A 20,481-nucleotide genomic window follows, 5' to 3' on the forward strand; every position below is an offset into this window, starting at 1 on the left:
ATCCGTTTTGGACTGAAGATCTCAAAAAAAAAATTCACTTAATTTGATCGAGTAGTTTTTTTAATTTTTACAGTGGAAAAACACGTTTTTATGACAGCACGTTGAAGGTAGCCATCTTTGAATTTTTTGAACACGCCACGGGGAGATAACTCAGTTTAAAGCGCTGGCACTCCCTTTCCATCTTTAATACGAGCTTTTCTTCCTAAAAATCAAACCTTTTGCTCGGTATCATAACAAAGTGTTTTTCGCTGTAAAAAAAAAAAAAAATTGATGAAATTAAGTGAAATTTTTTTTTCCAAGAACTTCATTCCATAACGGATGTGTACAATATAAACGTTTTTTGATATTTTCATTTTTTAATGTCTTGCTTAAACTGTACAAGTACGAGTTTATGAAATGCAACTGTTCTCAGTGGTAGTTTAACTATTGAACTTGATAATTTTTCCAGTTTGAAGACAATCATAGTATCATTACCTTTTAAACTAATTAAAATTACCAATAAATACTTTTTAATCATTTACATCATACTTCAGGTTATAAAGGGTTAACATAATCTCTACTTTTGTCACAGAGTTCTAATACATTACTCAATGGCAATGCTCTAGAATCCAACTGATTTTATTGTATATATTAGAGTTATATTTATGAATTGTATAAACTTCATTTTTTTTTTTCTAGTGTTGACGGATTCCAGAGTCCTGAACTGTGGTTCATTGGACAATCATTGCTGAAAATTTGTGGCATGACATTCTTGATTACGTCTTACATTGGAGGAAAGCACGGGGGCGAAAAATTTGCTAAAGAAAACCAGGCAACAGCATTCCGTACACAATTCCAAGCTTCGGTGAGTTTTCATTTTTCTCTTATTCAATTTATATTAAAAACAAAATAAAAATAAAGGAAAAATGATGTACGTACCTGTGATGAAACAAAAGTGATCATATTCCAAAAATCACATAAATTAATTGAGTAGGTTTATTTTCATGAAGAAAATCAATTAATGGAAATTTGTAGACATTACAACAAAATTCTTGCAAGTTTTGAGTTATCTCTCTCGTTTCTAGATATTTTTCAAAACAGCAGCTGAGATAGTCATCCCTTGGATACTTATAAAATTTGATTTTATTTAAAAATAAAACAACTTGAGCAGTTAAATTAGAACTCGAGTTTCATGAATCAAGATAAAAGAAAAAAATATTGATGTCCTAGTCCAAAATTCCCCTATATGAAAAAACAAAAATAAAGAAAAAAATCAGTATGATATATATATGCGTGATGAAACAAACATATCACATTCTAAATATTATGTAAATTAATCCAATTGTTTTATTTTTAAATAAGAAAATCAAGTTCTGTAAGTATCTGAGGAGCAACTGGCTCACCCATCATTTTTAAAAGAAAATCTCAAAAAAAACAAAGTGAGAAAATTTTTTTTTCCAGTGAGAAGATATCCAAAATTTGAAAATAATTGAATTTCAACAAGGGTCGTTGATAGTGTTCAATCATAAGAGAGCAAATTATATTTTTTTTATTTTTTTAATATAAATAAAGTCATATCTTGATTTTAATTTTTGCCGATCGCCACTCATGGCAAATTTTCTCTCCTACAAAATTTGAAAAGGTCTGGAACCTTTTTAGTTTTTGTACCTTAATTTTTTCTGATGATATCCAATATGACTAAAACGGTTTGCACATCGTACCAAGATATGACTGTATTTACATTTAAAAAAAAAAAATTAAAATATATATATATATATATACACACACTTCCATCCGGTTACACAAAATTTAGAGGGTAAAACATGTGCCTTTTTCTAACCTTTGAACAAAACCATTTAAATTGTGAGAAGCAAGAAAGTAAATAGCAAGTCAGACTTACCACCTTAGACTTATCTCAATGCTTAAAATGAATTTGAGATAGAGATCAAATTATATCTCATGAGGGGCGTGCAATAAGTAATGCCCCTGGCCCACTTCCAGTTGTCTGATCTAGCTGAAATTTATATCTCTATGGGTTATGTGGCAAATTACAGCTTTGAACTAATTGTGGTTTCTGTATTACAGGTGTTTGAACTGAGTCAGGTGTGAAATGGAGCCTGTTGAATGTCGAGCAGTGATCCGGTTTTTGTATTTGAAAGGACGCACACCACAGGAGACTTTTGATGAAATGAAAGAAACTTATAGTGATAATGCCCCATCATATGACCTTGTAAAACGCTGGCATCATGAATTCAAACATGGCCGGAAGTCTGTGGAAACAGCTCCCAGACCTGGTCGCCCCCCCCACCTCCCCACCTATGCCATTGATGAGGCATCTGTCCGTCAAGTTGAGGCTGCCATTTTGGAAGATCGGCGCATTACTATTTGCCAAATAGCCTAAGATGTCAAGATTAGTACAGGGTCTGTGGAAACTATCATTCATGACCATTTGCATATGCATAAGGTATCTGCCAGATGGATTCCCAAGTTGCTCACACCATTCCAGAAGCGAGAACGTGTCAAGTGCTTGAGAATGAATTTGGAGATGTGCCAAGAAGATGAGTGAAAGTTTTTCAAAAGACTGATTACACAGGATGAAACCTGGGTCCATCACTATGATCCAGAGACCAAAGCCCAGTCAATGCAGTGGAAGCACTTGGACTCACCACTTCCAAAGAAGGCAAGGGTGCAACCCTACATTTGCAAGGTCATGCTCACAGTCTTCTGGGACCAGGACGGAGTAGTGATGACAGATTTCCTGGCAAAGGGTACCACAATTACAGGAGCCTATTATGCTTCACTTTTGGGGAAATTAAGGGAAGCTATCAAAATCAAGAGGCGGGGCAAGATCAGCAAAGGTACCCTCCTCCTGCAGGACCAACGCTCTGGTCCACAACTTGCATGTCGCCAGATCAGAAGCACGGGCGTGTGGTTATGAAATCCTTCCCCATCCTCCCTACTCTCCTGACCTAGCACCCTCTGACTTTCACCTCTTCCCAGCCATGAAGTTGTTTTTGAAAGGAAAGCGTTTCCCAGATGATGCAGCCTTGATTTCTGAAGTCACGTTGTGGTTGGAGGACCAACCTGGGGTGTTCTACAAAAACGGTCTTCAGAGCTCCATCAAACGATGGGAGAAATGCATAACTCTGGGTGGTTCCTATGTAGAGAAAGACTAATAACTGTGCCAAGTTTCGTTACTCTACTGCTATGGGAAGTGTGTCAGGGGCATTACTTATTGCATGCCCCTCATATTTTTAATCAATTTTTTTTTTCACCTCAATTATCCTCTCCGTCTTGATTTTCTTATTTAGAGATTAAGGAACGACCATGTGGTTTTAGCAGGAATGAAATCGGGTTTCATCTGGACCTACCGAGTTGGTATTTTCTCATCAATCTTTCTGTAAGTATTATATTTTTTTTACATACTAGCAGTTCAACCCAGCTTTGCTCGAGCCCTATGTACTGTTCATAACTTTATGTGCATATGTATATATGTATTAAAAAGTTTGACTCGTGTCTAGATAAACTACATCTAAAATTTCAAGTGTTTAGACACAAAATTGGCAGAGTTTGGTAGAGTCTGCAAAGGATAATTCTTTCAATTTTGACCTCTTGCCAGCCAAATTTCTGCCCAAAAACTGATTAAAAAGCTTGCTGCATGTCTAAATACCCTTTATGTAAAATTTCAAATGTTTAGACCCAAAATTAGTTGAATAATTTGCTAGAAACTGCAATGGTCAAATCTTTCGAACTTTGACCTCTTGGCAGCCAAATTTTCAGCCAAAAACCTATTAAAAAGATTGCTCTGTGTCTGAATACACTTTATGTAAAATTTCAAATGTTTAGACCAAAAATTGGCTGAGTAATTTGGTAGAGACTGCAAAGGTAAATTTTTTTTTTAACTTTGACCCCAATTTTGACCCCTTAACATTTATTGTTTTGGGCTCAAATCAAATTAAAAAGTTTGATCCATGTCCAAGTAACCTACATGTAAAATTTCAAGTGTTTAGACTAAAAATTGGCAGAGGAGTTTGGTAGAGTTTTCAAAGGTCAAATCATGACCCCTTGACAGCCAAATTTCTGGCTGAAAACCGATTAATAAGATTTTCCCAAATCTCAATACCCTTTATGTCAAATCTAGTCTGTAGACTGAAAATTGACAGAGTAGTTTAGTAGGGAAATGTATGCACACATACAGAGACAATTTCACTTTTATAGACATATAAACTAACTGTACGTATCCGATATGACTTGGAATGCTGTAAAGTCATTTTAGTTTTTAATTTTTATGTTGTGTACAGTTTTTAAACTAATTCAGAAAAGGAAATAAATTTTTATTTTTTTTATTTTATGCAAATTGCTCCAGACAAGACATAAAGCCAATTGATGTAAGGAACTAAAAAAAAAAAAAAAAAACTTGCTTTAACGATAACTGTTTGATGGAATATATTCTGGCTCAGAAAGCAATTCTTCACACTTTGTCAGAAACGTCGCTCCTGAAACGTGAGGACTAAAAGGCAAATGAGGAAATCAAGAGTTACACAGCTGCCCAAAGTAAGGGAGACAACTCTTCATAATTTAATTGAAAGGTAATAATCAGTTAACATACTTCCTAACTTTCAGCATGGTTGCTACCGGAAGTGGTGACAAAGCAAATCAGTTCCTTCACTTTTATGACTGAACTTATGCATTAACAACCTGAAAGTTTCATCTTTCTGTTGCAGATATTGACGGTATGAAACTCAAAGAAAACATCTCCCGGCATGGGCGTGCATCAGAAGCAAAGATGGCAAAAGTGCATTGAGAAGTGACGATGTAAAAAACAATAAATTCCATAGCATAAAGGTTGCTCATTTTAATGGTACCGCTCCCGCCTTCAAAGCTCTTCAATTTTTTCCATTAAAAAAGAATAACAGGCTTTACTTTTGGAACAACCCTCGTATGAAAAAGTGCATGCCGGGCACCTATGCACAGCCATTGTTCATCACTGGCGAAAGTGCATTGATAATGGTGGTGACTATGGAGAAAAATAAATTCGGGAGAACAAGAGGTCGCTTGTTTTTAATGGTAATATTCCTGTCTTCATATCTGTAAGTTTGAGTAGAAAAAAAAAATAGGAGGCTTTACTTTTTTAACAACCCTTGTATAAAATGTATTTAGCGTCTGAATTGTAACAGGAAATTTTTTAACATTTTGAAAATATTTTTTATGATTTAAAAATTTTTTTTTTTTTTTTTTACTTTCATTGAATTTAAAAATCAGACTTTTATACAAGGTCGAACGATAAAGTGTTGCCCTAAAGAAAACAACACTGCAGCTTTGTTTTAAACTTTTATTGAAAAAAAATCAATTCAGGTAACTTGATTATGTAGTAGAGCTGACATCTATTCAATGTAGCCACCTTCGGCCTCAATCACCACCTTGATTTGTGTTCGGAACTTGGAGCATGCCTTTTCTATAAGCACTGGCAGGAGCTCTCTGAACACCCAGTGGATAGCGGCTATTAGGCTGGCTTTCGTGTTGTGGAAGGTCATGTTGGTGATGTTCTCGACATATGATCAAACAAAGTAGTCCAGCAGGTTTAGGTTGGGGGGGGGGGAGAAGCGTACAGTCATAGCACTCCTGAAGGCAAGCCAAGGCCTCTAGAGTCCGCCAGTGGTCACCTGATTGCACAAAGGGATCACCATACTCTTCAGCACATCCAGGTACACTTTGGTGTTGACTTTCAAGCCAACCTCAAAGATGTGAGATGGCATGATGTGGCCCTCATTTGAAACCACACCAAAGATCATAATCTTGGCAGGGAACTTCGTTTTCATCACCCTAGGCACGTCCCTGTTATTCGTGGCAATCCAGCGATGCATTTTGAGGGTACTGGTAATGGTCCTGTTGTTATAACTTAGATCGGTAGAGAGCATGAGTTGTACAGTGGCACATCTCCGATCTCCCTCGTTAAACATTGTGTCACTTTCTGACATGATAGAAAGCTCCTATCACTCTTGGGATTTGTACACAACTGGCCAACTAGTAGATGATCTGAACAAAAAAAAAAAAAAAAGAAAATTGGTTTTCATCAAATGGAAATGGAATTATGTTGTCTTTTCTAGGGCGACAATTTTATCATTCCACACCCTCTACAATACTAATAATTTATATATATATGTTTTTATTTCTTTCTAGTTTCTTGTCTCAAAGTATTGCTGTATATAGAAATAAAAGCAGTGTAATGGAATATGTAATTGCTTCAGGTATGTCTGCCTTTTTTTTTTTTCTTCTTCTTTTTGTGTGCTTGTCTAAAATTTCTTCTATATTGAAAAATAAAAATAAAGAAAAACCTGCATGGTGAAACGAAAATATATTCCAAAACTTATGTAAATTGATCTAATAGGTTTTTTTTTTTTTTGGTTTTTTTTAAATAAGAAATTCAAATTTTATGAATAATCTGTTTTGCCTACTATTTTGAAAATAATTTCAAGAAACAAAGGTAGATAACTCAACAATAATTTAATTTGTCATAATACATACGAATTTGGATTAATCGCTTAAATAACTACTTGATCAATTTATATCGATTTTTATTTTTATTTTTTAATATAGGGCGAATTTCGGATGAGAACTGTTTTTGCTTTTTTTAGACATATTATTTTGCTGTTTCATTTGTAAAATTAACTTTTTTCCACAACAAATTTCTGCCAGCTTTGATTCCAGTGCCTTGCTGGATTAACCGTTTTGCTTGATCATCCAAATTTCACATCACTAGCAATCATCATCATGTCGCACAAATCCAAAGGTTCTGTTGTTGGCATTGGTTTCCCCGATATTTTTCTAGTTAAAATTCTTTTTAGAAGCATATTGTGTACTCGCAGAAGAAACCACATGAAGGTTGCAAACATCCTAAGTGAAAGTAATTTTTTGGAATGAACTAGATATGAATTTGGGCCGCACAGATATTCATGAAAATAACGATAGAGCAGAGATATGTTTGCAACATTTCTTCTATGAGAAAGAGGTAGCAGGGAAGAGAAAAGGACATCGCCCACTAGATTTCAAAGTCGGTTTTCTTCCTTGTCCAAGGCAGGAAAGGGTGCTCTGAGCAGCTCCTCCCCAGATGTGTTAATAGTACTCCATCTTAGCATGTATTTGGCTCTTATGCAGAATGATCCAGCCATTTTTCTAGTGACCTTGATCTAGTGACCTAGTGACCTATGCAACAGATTTCATTAAATTAAATTGAAATTAAATAGAATTTGATTATTTTAGAAGAACGCACAGTAAGAACTTGTTTACATTGGACTTGAAAACAACTACATTGTAGTCAGTGATATAGTGCTCCAAAGCGGGCAGTTCTAGGAAATAAACTTTGTTCATGGAATTTGTGTTTAATTTATGGCAAAGATTGAGAAATTGTTGACAGTTGTTGAAGATAGACGAGTGCTTGTTGTCAATGTTTTGCATGAGGAGAGCGTAGATTGGAGCTCAATTAATCACCTGCCATGAAAATAACAAAGAGCAGAGATCGATTTGCAATGTCTCTTCTGTGAGGAAGAGGTTATAAGGAGGAGAAAAGGACATCATCCACTAGATTTTGAAGCCGTTAAGTCAGGAAAGGGTAGTCTGAGCAGCTCCTCCCCAAATGTGACAATTGTAATCTATCTTAGGTTGTGTTTGGCTCTTATACAGGCAGAGGATTGTATTGGGAGTGATATACCTTTTAGAGTGCTAGAATGATCCAAAAATTTTTCCAGCAACCTTGGCAACAGATTTGATGTAAGTTTTCAATTTCAAGTCAGGAGTAAAATTCAGTCTCAGAAGCTTGTCAAAACATGGTGCTTCCTCAAGATAAGAGCCATTCATTTCAATTGGGATCGGAGCATTGGTGATGGAAAGAGAGAAACTTGGTTTTTGGATGCATTAAAATTAACCAGCCACCTTTTTCCTCATTGTACCATGTGTTCAAGGTGAGAAGAGAGAATCAACAAGATTTTAGTCATTGCCGGCCTTTCAAGTGTTGCTATAGATGGTTGTCATTTCCATAAGTGCCTACGAATGATCTAAGGATGCATAATGCAAGTTTTAAAGACATGCTTAAATCTGATCTCAGGGGAAGATTAAATTTGGACGGTGTAGGGAGATGTGTGCAGAGCAAGAGACTTTGTTGGTTTGGTCACATTGAAAGAATGGATGAGAATTTTTGAGTTAATAAATGTAGAACAGTTGAGAAAGCAGGGTCAGTTGACATGGGAGGAAGTGGTAAGGGTAGCCAGGGAAAGATTAGTTTGGAAGTCAAACAGATGTTGATGGTGATAATGAAACATTTTTGCTTGTCGAGAATTTTCCCTATATTAAAAAAAAAAAAATCTATATGATGTACATACCCATGATGAAACAAAAATATCACATTCCAAAAATCATTGTTTTTTCAAGTAGTTTTATTTTTAACAAAGAAAATCAAATTTTATGAGTAAGCAAAGAGAGATGGTGTGGCATTGCCCTCTTTAAAAATAAAGGGAGATAACTCAACAATAATTCCAACTTCTGAGATCAACATTGTAATGTCAACGATTTTCCATGAATCACTGTAAATCGGTTAAAAATAATTTTTGTCATAAAAATAAAACTACTTGATCAATTTAAATGATTTTTGGAATATGCTCTTTTTGTTCTGTCGTGGATATGTGCATCATACAGATTTTTCGGTATTTTTGTTTTTACTATATGGGGAATTCTGAACAACCACCAATAAATTTAAAGTTTGAGTTTTATTTTTTTTATTAAACTTAGGTGTGACAGGATCTCTTTTGAAAGCAAATCTTGGCCCCAAAGGAATGATGAGTGGTGGAGTGTTTGGATCACTTATGGGGTAAGCATTATTTCTTGCTTTTCAAACATTACTAGAAATACTATTGTCCTTTGGCCCTTCAGATTTTTTGCATAAAACTAGCAGGGCTTCCTCGCACTGCCCGGGATCCTATATATATATATATATATATATATATATATATATATATATATATATATATGCGTGTGTGTGTATTTGATGCAAGTCCATATTTCATCCTAGTTAAAAAAAAAAAGAAAAGCCTTTATGATTTATTTTTCCCTCAGTGAATGAAAATATATTCCAAAAATCACGTAAATTGATCAGTTAGGTGTTTTAACTTAGAAAATCAAATTTTATGATAATGTTGTCTTAATTTGCCATCTTTAATAAAGGGAGACAACTCGATTCAAACTACCAAGATCAAAATCAGTTTTATAATGACTACGATTTACTATTAAAATTACTAAAAATCAGAAAACAATTATTTTCTATATTAAAAAAAAAAAAAATACTTGATCAGTTTGTGACTTTTGGAATATGACACTTTTGTTTCATGACAGATATGTACTTAAAAATGTTTCTGTATTTTTTTTTTTAATTAGGTTGAATGCTGGACATGCACCATATATTTAATTGAATGATAAGAATATATTTTATGTTAGATCCTATTTTAATAAAGAGATGCTCAATTAATATGACAAAAAACAAATGTATGCACAAAAATTAATATTTTTAGTTACTGACTCTGAAGAGAAAAGTCTAATCTTTGAAACTCTATGGAATAAGGAAAAATTAATCTTTCGTTATATAAATTCCTTCTTCTGAACATTTGATAGAAATAATGCAAATTTTATTCTTCATTTAATTTTGACATATTAATTTAAAAATGGCGCAACAAGCTGAAAAATTATTGCAGCTCCTCTTCCAATTTTGGATTTTGTAATCATGCGCATATTTCTTTATTTTGTTCTTAAAGTTGATGAGTTCATTTTCTTCTGATGAGTTAAGGGCGGAATAAATTAAAGGATTAGTATGAATAAAGGGTGAAAAATAATTAAATAAGCATTGGAAAGGAAAAAAACAAGGCTATTCTACACAATTGGGACTAAATTTCGAAAATTGTAATACTGAATTTCACATGAAAACAATGGTATCTACGTATTCCTCCCATTTTTAAGATGATTATATCCAAAAATTACGAAAATTGATAAGGTAGAAAATTATTTATTAAAGAAAATAAAAGATAGAATTTGATAAAAACAATCGTAAAACACAGGAGAGTTCAAAAGGGAGGTAATTTTCTGTTTCAATTTAAACAAGATGGAGGAAAATTTTCACGTGCTAACACGATTAAGGTTTTTTTTTTTTTATAATTCAGTAATATTTAGTAATATTCAGTAATATTTAGTAATATTTAGTAATATTCAGTAATATTTAGTAATATTCAGTAATATTTAGTAATATTTAGTAATATTCAGTAATATTTAGTAATATTCAGTAGTATTTAGTAATATTTAGTTATATTTAGTAATATTCAGTAATATTCAGTAATATTTAGTAATATTCAGTAATATTCAGTAATATTTAGTAATATTCAGTAATATTTAGTAATATTCAGTAATATTCAGTAATATTTGTGTAATATTTAGTAATATTTAGTAATATTCCATAATATTTAGTAATATTCAGTAATATTTAGTAATATTCAGTAATATTTAATATTATTTAGTAATATTCAGTAATATTTAATATTATTTAGTAATATTTAGTAATATTTCGTAATATTTCAACTGCATAATTTGGAAGCTATCATTGTCACTTATTAGAATTGACAAGAAAATCAGTTGAAACCATTTTTTTTATCTGAAAATTCCATTTCTCGACTACAAGATCTCGTCCCAATTCTGTAGAAATACAAAAAAAAATGTTTGACAATTCGTCTGTTAAGTAGGTTTTATTCAAACGACTGTTTTCAAATGTGATGCGTAATCCCTTCAGCTTCCAGTTAGTATCAGATATTCACGATAGAAATATGAATCGTTTCGTCTTCTTTTTGTACTTATTTCATTCATAAATTAGTTGTGCGCTGTTTTTAATTGTAGGGTATTATACTTTGATTTTTAGATAATGTCAGATTATCAGGAGAGAATACACACTGTTTCAGGGTCAACCTCTGTACAGCTTTTCATGTGTACCTGCTCCCCTCATCTCATTGGTGTGAGGCCAATATTATCTGAATTAGAAGTAAGCAACCTGTTCAAATCATTTTAAAAAAATGGACGTTTAACCTACCACTTCGATATTTAATATTAAGAGAATATGAAGGAGGCTTCCATTCAGTCTCAAGAAATGGTACTTATGCATTATGAGGTTTGTTCTATCATTCAGGTGGTTTATAGAAAATGCCAGAAAGAACATAATGATAGTTTTTTTTTTATTTGCACAAACACTGACCAATGTTTTTCAATGAAAAATATACTCATGTTAAACGGGAAACTAATTCAATAAAAAAAAAAAAAAAATTTGAAAAGTGAAAACATTATTCTTGAATAATTATTCGACAATTTTCATGAAACTTGTAAAAAAGTAAAATTCAAATCAAGAAAAAAGAAAAAAAATTTGTTGTAAGGTAAGATTCATTAATAAATAACGTTCATAGGAAACATGAGTTGGAACAATTACATTGAGAGCATTGCCAGGACCGAAGAAGGTAGGCTCTTTCTACCGTGCCAGAAAGCTACTAACGCCCGAAAGTATACTGTACCTCTATAAGGCCATCATTCGCTCATGTATGGAGTAATGTTGTCATATTTGGGTTGGTGCATCTGCTACTAGTCTCTCGCTCCTAGACAAGGTTCAAAAGAGAGTCGCCATCCTGATAGGTCCTGAACTGTCATCTAAACTTCAACCTCTGTCCCATCGACGAAATGTTGCATCCCTCTGCCTTTTCTACAAGTGTTTTAATGGTGAATGCTCTGACGAACTGCAAGCACTTGTACCCCCTCGACGTAAATACCCCCAACAAATCCCACCCCTCCACAGTAGAGATCCTTAGATGTAAGAGAGCCTTCTACTCCAGTAGTTTCTTCCTCAGAACTGCTAGACTTTGAAATTCCCTTCCGGGTCCCTGCTTCCCCAACTGTACTGACATGCAAAAGTTCAAGTGTAACGTGAACCGACATCTTGCTGCCCAACTCCCTATATAGTACCCCTGTAGCTTATGTCCCTGATAGTAGCCCCCGACATCAAATGGCAATGTGTCTTGTTTGAGGTGAAAATGTAATTTTTAAAAAAAATTTATTTTTTGTACGACAAACAAATGATAGCAAACACATTTTAAAAACAATTTTCATGATTTTTTTTTTTTTTAATGATTTTTTTTATTTCTTTTCTTTTTGGTTCAAATCAAAATAAATATTTAGATTAAAAAAAAAAAGAAAATTTTTTAATATAAAAAAAAAACCATTGATAACAAACAAATGTTTTTTTAATGAATTTTTGTATTAGAGTTAAGGTGCTCAGCATTTCGGTACCTTCTGGCATTTTCCATCAATCGCATGGATGATTCTGACGATAGCATAGCACTTATACTACATGAGTACCCAAAATACAATAGATACTCCCTGTAATTTTTAAAAACTAATACATAAAAAAACATACGTTAAACCAATATATAATGATAATATAAAAAATTTGTTCTTGTTCAGAATTTCTCCGATATTAAAAAAAAAAAAATCTATATGATCTACATATCTGCACTCTAAGTCAATTGTGAAGCAAAGGTTGCACAATCATCACCATATCTCTTCTAAACCAGCATTGCTTGAATCCAGTGGCTGGAATAAGCAAAGAGCTGTCTCATATACAACACCCATTTAGTACTGCCCAGACTCAACGTCACTTAACTTTGGTAATCTAACGAGAAGCAGTATGTTAATATGATTATGCTGTATACAAGATCATATGATAATTTTAGTATCTAGCCAAAAATTTGAATATTTAAAAAAAATTTAAAGCAGACTTTTTTCATGGTGGATTTATATATAAAGTAAAATATAATGTAAAAATTATAAAGTTATATAAAAATTATCTATAATATAAATCTCGCCTGTCTGTTTAAATGTATGTATGTAGGTTTGTATGTCTCGCAAAAACTTTCGGCAGAGTTGATAGAGATTCACAAGATTGGTATCATTTTGAAGTTCCACCCTTCGGACAACAAATATCGAAAAATTGACCAAAAACATTAATTCCTTCACCCTCAACTGAGCACTTTTCTACAGGGAGGGGTCGCTTTTCTCGCCATAAAAATTAATAAATAATACTCATCTCTTTTTGATTGTTTAGCCTTAATTTAAACCTACGTCACTTCCGGTTTGGCGATGGGTGCAACAGCTAACGCGTCACGTTTTTTTTTGTTTTTTTTTTCACTTTCTTTCCCTCCTTCGCGGTACGGGTTCAAGCCTACCTGCCTGCTACCTTTTTTTTTTTTTTTTTTTTTGCTCAATACACTTCCACTTTCTTTTTTGCCTTTGCGTCACACACCAACAACCACCTGGGCAACGCCAGGCACCCAGGCTAGTAAAATATAAAGTAAAGATATAAACAAAAAATTTTGTTTTTTTTTTTCTGCAAAAAACAAAATTTTTATTTTATATTTTGAGAAAACGTATCATGCAATAATTTAAAGATTTTTACAACAAACAACTTTTTTTTTTCTTTTTTAATATTTTGCAGATTAGTGGGCGGCACGCTAATTTATGGATTTATGCTGATGACTAATGAAACGCAAGAACAACGACATTACTGGAACATTCAAAAATACTTGGAGGTTCAAAGGTTAATATATATTTTGTTTTTTAATTTTTGGAAAGGTATTACACATTTTTATTTTTATTTTTTTTTTTTTACAAAGGAATCACCACTTATCAAGGCCCAGAGGCCACTCGAGGATAAGGGTTAAAGAGTGTACATTGGTCAAAAGGACAATACCGTAGTAATCGTTAGAAGTCTAAATTTGGTAAATTGGATTTACTTAAGGGAAACGGCTCATCAAGAACTTGTTTACATTGGACTTGAAGACGGCCATATTGTAGTCAGCTGGAAAGCAGGTAAACGTAAGAGTTCCACTAGGTTTAGGAACGGATAAAAAGTGGGAGAAATTATTGAGTGTTTACAGCCAAACGAGTGTTTCTCATGAATGTTTGGTGAAGGGGGGGGGGCCATAGATTAGAACTCAGACGAGCACTTGCCATGAAAATAACGATAAAACAGAGACAGGCTCGCGATGTCTCTTCTGTGTTTGATTAGAGCTTGATTGATAGTGCATGGCCTATTAGATTGAAAACTCATTTTTGGTCTATGGAGAGACTAGTAGTAGATACATCATCTTATCAATTTCGTGCAAGAATTTCTCTGCATTGAAAGAAAGTAGATATTAAGGAATGCAATTACGCTATTTATACAAAGCTAGACTCTAAAACTTCTTGGTTTTTCTTTCTCACACAATCTTTCTTAGTGCCGATATATTAAATCCATGCTCTTTCTGCTTCTTGTAAAATCTGTTCTCTCTATCGCTCGAAACACTTTTCACACCCAAGGCTATTCTCTGTCTCCACAATTCTATTATCAGACCATGTATGGAGCACTGTTGTCATATTTGGGCCGATGAATCTGTGTCACATTTGATAAATTGCAGAAACGTATCTGTAATTTGATTGGCTCCCACACTTTCTTCACTACAACCTCTTTTGCAGACGTGATGTTGCTAGTCTCAGTCTTTTCTTCAAACACTATAATGGCATGTGTTTCTCAGAATTGTCTGATCTATTCCCTGCTTCCTTTGTTTCAGCTCATTTGACTCATTTGTCTAGTGGTCTTCATCAATTCCATGTTTTAATACTTCATCGTAATACTGCTTCCTGTTCCAGTAGTTTCTTTCCAAGGACTGCAAGGTTGTGGAACTCTCTTCCTGCTCCCTGTTTTCCTTCTACCTGCAGAATTGGTCTTTTCAAGGCTAAGGTCAATAGGCGTTTCTTGTCTTTGCAATAATCAGCTTTTGTTCTTGTTAGCTCCTTACATCAAGTGGCTTCATGTCTCGTCTCGGCGATTTCCATTAAAAAAAAAAATGCAAATCAACTTGGACACTTGCATGTGGATTTACGTCCATGCGCACAGGCTGTGATTGTCCACTTGTTGTTTTTGTCTGAATTTTGATGCTTTATTTACGACTGGCAGTGGATGCTGGAAAGACTTCTTTGCTTACCTTTAGAATTCTCTCCAACATTGAGAAATTCAAAATATAATGTGAACAAACATCTAGCTGCACAAAGTTTGGAGAGAACTGGAGCAATCTCGGTGGAGCATTGTTTTAATAGCACAGCTGGGATGAGATCAGGTCCACATGCTTTCGAGGTGTCTAGGTTTTTTATGATACCATGCACCTGAGAAGGTGTGATTTTCAGATCATCTAGTGTGGCGTCTATCCACAAAGGAAATCAAGGAGGGAGTGGTTTGCTGCATCCAATGTGGAGTTTGAGGCAAACCGACTGGCAAGCATGTTAGTCTTTTTGATTGCTGTGCAAACAACCTCGTGATTTTTTGATAGTGGGGGAATTGTTGATTGCCCATTATTTACTACCTTTAATCACAGGTTCCTAATTTCTGTACTTCGATGTGTTTTCTGGTGGTTTCAGTATATTCTCTCTTAGCTATCACTATTTCTCTCTCACAATTACTTCTAGCTTCTATAAACTTCTGTCTGTTTGAACTGGATTTATATCGGTTAAATCGTTAACGTTTATAGCAGCAGCATGAGATATATGCAAATGACAGAGGCAGTACGCGAAATGACATCACAATGTTTCGGCTGATGTAACCTCCGACCGTTTTCATGTTGTGAAAAAAAAAAAACAACCAAGATGAGAACAATAGTCCAAACAGTCTAAAAAAAACAATTATCAATCCTCATCTCAAAAAATAAACAACCATATATATTTAAAAAAAAAAAAAAAAAAAAAAAAAAAAAGGAATGGATGCAGAAACAACCGAGATGGGAATAATGGTCCAATCAATCCAAGTAATACAAAAATAATTATCATACAAAAAAAAAATGTTATTATCCAGATTAATTTACATTATAATAAATTTCCAGTCATCTTCATCGGTTTTAACGTCAACGTCGTCATCGGTTTAACGTCTGTTTTACATGTTGGCATGTGTTGGAAAACTTTTAGAAATCGACTTCCAAGCTAACCTATTTCTAACCAAGTTTTTATTTATTTCTTTTTCTCTAGCGTCCATCTTTAAAGCTTACTTCCATTTTTTTCCTTGACCTTCCCCATGTGCTGACCCCACTATCTCAACTGTTCTACATCTAACCTAAACACTCTCATTCATTTCTTTTGATGTGGTCATGTGACAACACGTATGACCCCCAACAGAATGCCGACCTCCAATGTATGCCGTGGATTTTTCGTCAACGATTCTTCTAATTGCCGGATCGTCATTTTCTTGTTGCCGACTGTCGATGGGAACACAAAGTAGAAATATCAAAATAAAACAAACACGAAAAACACAAAGACCAATGTTTCACATATTTTTAACGGTTGAACTTTGGAGTATGTGTGTATTCTCCCCGTTTTATCGATGTTACGTTCGTCTCTATCTCTGTTTTGCTGTCAGCTCTAAAACTGTCCAACCGTTGTCGTTACCAGGCCCCATCCGCCGCAACCGGCAGCTAATTGTCAACTGTCTTCTCTGCATCGATATCTGAAGTCCCTCCACCCCGGCTACCAGAAGTTGCCCTTCCCTGTGTTATCTGTCCTGTTGGTTTCTATTGCCATTGTCAAATCTAAAACGCTCGATCTAAAAATACCTACAGATTCATTGTTTGCTACTTCCCATCTTTTTGTTTATTTATTTCCTATTCCTTTGTCTACTGCCCCCCCCCTCTCAGCACTTAGTGACTCAAATCCACCTTAGGTCCACTTTATAGTATCACAGTGGCCATACCAACAAAGTCTCCTGTTCTGCACACATTTCCCTAAACAGCCCAGATTTAATCTTCCTTGACGTCATTAGATTTACGACCGAGAAAAAGTTGTATAGTAACGAGGAGGTGTAAAAAGGGACTTTTTTTCTAAAAAAAAAAAAAAAAAAAAAAAAACACCTGTCGACTAAATCTGAAGAATGAATGAATAAAAAAAAAAAATGAAAATTCAATTCGAAAACAACATGCACAAGAGTGACATAGTAGCAAGATTATGGGGTGGCGTAGTGATATTTATTTTTTATTGAATTTTAATCGGTTTAATGTCTAATTTACACACTGGCATGTGTTAAATGGCTTTTAGAAATTTATTTGATTATGCAGTATCGTATGTTATTATAGTATTTAGATTTTGAAGAAGATGCAAAAGTTTTTCAAGGTTTTATTAATACAATAGTTTTTGCTTTTAATGAATTAAATCTAAAAAAATTAATTAAGAACGTTATCTATATATATAAAAGCAAAAATGTGTGTGTGTTAGTGTGTGCACTTTTTGTGTATGTCCGCAAAAATTGTTTTTCAGGGGGGCGCTTGGTCGGCTCACTCCTTAAAACTTTTTATATTTCTAAATCATAATATCTACAAGTTAAGAACAGAGTTCACGTCTATCTTTAATTTGCCAGACTTTTACACGCTATTTTCGAAATTTTTTTTCGATCGCCGTGTCTTTGTTTCACTTTTCAGTATAAAAAAACGAAACTGAAATCGTATCAGCAGTTCCTGGCACATGGAAAGCGACGCTCCTCTAATAAAGGGGGAGCTGGTTTTCCCCAACACGTTGGGGAAACAAACCAAAGTTGGGTAAAAAAAAAAAAATAAATAAAAACAAAAATATAACTACCCCGCAGTTAAAATTCAATGCGGAAACATTAAGTGCGTTTCATTCCCTGTGGCGTTATGTTTGACCTCATTAAACACGCACCTGTCACATTTCTTTTTAATCATTTTATTTCACACATTCTCACTTCTCTGCCTGCGTAGTATGGCAGGAAGTCATCAGCCTATTAACCTCAAGGGTTTGGGTTCGAGCCTAACTACCTACCAAAACTATTTTTTTTTTTCTTTTAAACCTAAACACCCAGGCAACACTGGGTACCCCCGCTAGTCTATATATATAAAAGGCAAAATGTGTGTGTGTGTTTTTGTATCTCTCGCAAAAACTTTCCACACAGGCAATGAATTTTCACCAAATTAGTATCTTCGGATGAGAAATATTGAAAAATTGGCTAAAAACATTAATTCCTTCACCCTTAACGGGTCGCTTTTCTACAGGGAGGGGTAGCAAAAAAAATCGTTCCTTTCTTCTTTTCTACTACGACTATATGGTGTGATGTTTGACCTAGAAAACATTGACGTTAGTTTAACCACCTGCTGTTTTTTTTTAAACATTTAATTTTGTCAGTTTTCTGTCTCTTTAGCGTCATGTTTTTTTCGCCTTAGCCTTAAGGCTTCGGGTTCAAATATATGTCCGACTATGTCACAGTAACATATATTGAGTGAGTTTCTAACAGTATTTTGTATAATTATTCAGTTTGAACTCATTTTCCCAAACTTACCGTATTCAACAGCACACTGCTAGTTTGCATTTTCAAATATACCGATAAACACTATGATTTTCGAAACGATTACACGTTTTAAAGTGAGTCAAACCACTAAAAACTTTTGCAGATAGGTAGAAGAGTAACTTATCTTGCCTTTGATAACATTTATTTGTTATATATTTGATTTTTTGACAAATTTTATAAATCTATGTGTATAGTAAAACAAACCCATAAAAACACTCAACTCTTTAAATTGCCAAATAGTTCATTATTTATTTTTTTATTTGGATATTCATAGAATAACCCCCCCCCTCTATCATTTTATCTAGTGTTTAAACAATTAATGTCACTGCATTTGGTTTATTTCTTATTGTTTATAAACAAGACAATTTTTTTATCTAATTTATAGAACTCACTGTCTTTTTCCATATTTTCAAACTCTATCTCCTCCGAAACTAAAAGTCACAAAGTAGTGCTATGGGTCTTAAATGATTGTATTTTTTATGGACCATTCTTTTATGGGTCTTTAGTCGGTTAAAATAGTTTTTAAAAGGTCAAAAAAAAAACATTTTGTACATTCATCTTAGTTTATTTTTAATCAATTAATATGCGTGTGACGTTAAATGCTAGTTTTGCTTTTGGCTTTGATTCTAACTGATGGCACGTAAATACTTTTTCTTTTTTTTTTTTTTTTACTTTTGAAATAACGACTATAATAATATATACGAAAATCTGGACAAATTAAAATATCATATTTAAGCATATTTTACGAACGGGCAAAGCCAGGCGCCCCCTCCCACTAGTAGTTGCTAAAAATGTTCACATTGTATTTTTTTTTTTTTTAATCTAAAAAAATAAATAAATAAAAAATAGACAGCCTATTTTGTAGTCGGATAGTTGCTAATTCTTTAGTGCCTTTTATTTCGAATCAGAAATGCATTAGTAGTTCTTGGAGTTTCTTTTCAATTTTTTTTTAAAGGAAAAACTATTTATGCTTGCATATTTATTTGTAAAAATCAACATTTGCAGGTAAAAAAAAACAAGAAAAAAAAACTTTCACACATTTGTTTTGGATCTAATCTTTGAATTCAATACCAAAACAAAACTTTTCTAAAATGTTTTTTTTTTTTTTTTTTTATTCTTTCCCAAACAGAGAACTCAACAAAGGAGGAGACTGAAAACAGTTGCAGCGAACCTTTAAATAAGATTTGCTTTATGTCACAAAACCTGTAAAATAAATAAGTTATTTTTTTTTTTTTACAATAATAATAAAAAAAGAAAAACAAAAAAACTTTCCAAATTTATTTTATTTTTTCATCAATTGTGAATATTTTATTTTTATTTTTTTCACATCATAAACTTCATGACATATGAATGAAAAGTATTTACAAGTTAGGATGCCATTTCCTTTTATATAAATATTAAGTTCAAGACAAATACTATGACGGGGTTGGGCGAGAAGGACTGACAATCACAACACAACGGCTGGAGTGGGATGGGGTAGGGGGGGATAAAATGTTTTATGAGTTTTTATAGCAAAGGATAGAATTTTTTTTTTTTTTTTGCATCTTAATGTATTTAACCAAAAATTCAACTATTTTATGCCTTACAACAACTTTTTTGCTGTTGATGACAATGATAGATTAGGTGTTCCTTTTATACAAGAATATGAATTGCGTAAATAATGCTGAGGAGACAAAAATTTATTTTCAATAAATTTTTCTAGCTCCATACTTGTCTCTCCATGAGGACAGTTTTTTTGTTGTTTTTTTTTGTGTATGTGTGGGTGAAAATCCAGCTCCCAAAAAAGAAGCAGTGGATTGGGGGGTGGAAAAAAAAAAAAAAAAAAAAAGCCTCAGTCTAGAAGGATTTCTTCTTTGACTCAAGACAGAAAAGACAAGGTGTAGTATAAGAACAGATACTAGACTTTGCTCCTAGCTAAAAGATCAGTCATCGAAAAAATGTAATTGGTATTAAAAAATTAAAATTAATGAATTAAAATATTTTTCTACACATGAAAATTTTGACTTTTTTTTTTTTTTCAATAAATCTACATTTACAGCGTTTTTAATTTATGTCCCTTCCACCAC

General features: G+C 33.4%; 1 protein-coding gene across 4 annotated transcripts in view; it reads left to right on the forward strand.

Annotated features, from left to right (window-relative positions):
• The window catches only part of LOC145249724 (complex I assembly factor TIMMDC1, mitochondrial-like), a 227,470-nt gene extending 207,787 nt beyond the window's left edge, over positions 1-19,683 (forward strand). For all 4 annotated transcript variants that reach the window (XM_080111627.1, XM_080111625.1, XM_080111628.1 and 1 more), the window contains exons 3-8: positions 679-844; positions 3,291-3,379; positions 6,160-6,227; positions 8,761-8,839; positions 13,538-13,639; positions 19,545-19,683. In XM_080111627.1, coding sequence (XP_079967753.1) covers positions 679-844; positions 3,291-3,379; positions 6,160-6,227; positions 8,761-8,839; positions 13,538-13,639; positions 19,545-19,569 — 529 coding nt within the window. In that variant the 3' untranslated portion in view covers positions 19,570-19,683. The remainder of the gene's footprint in view (positions 1-678; positions 845-3,290; positions 3,380-6,159; positions 6,228-8,760; positions 8,840-13,537; positions 13,640-19,544) is intronic.
• Positions 19,684-20,481: the final 798 nt, after the last annotated feature.

This window comes from Euprymna scolopes, chromosome 28 (assembly GCF_053919585.1).
Source record: "Euprymna scolopes isolate OS-2025 chromosome 28, ASM5391958v1, whole genome shotgun sequence".
Classification (NCBI taxonomy): Eukaryota; Metazoa; Mollusca; class Cephalopoda; order Sepiida; family Sepiolidae; genus Euprymna; species Euprymna scolopes.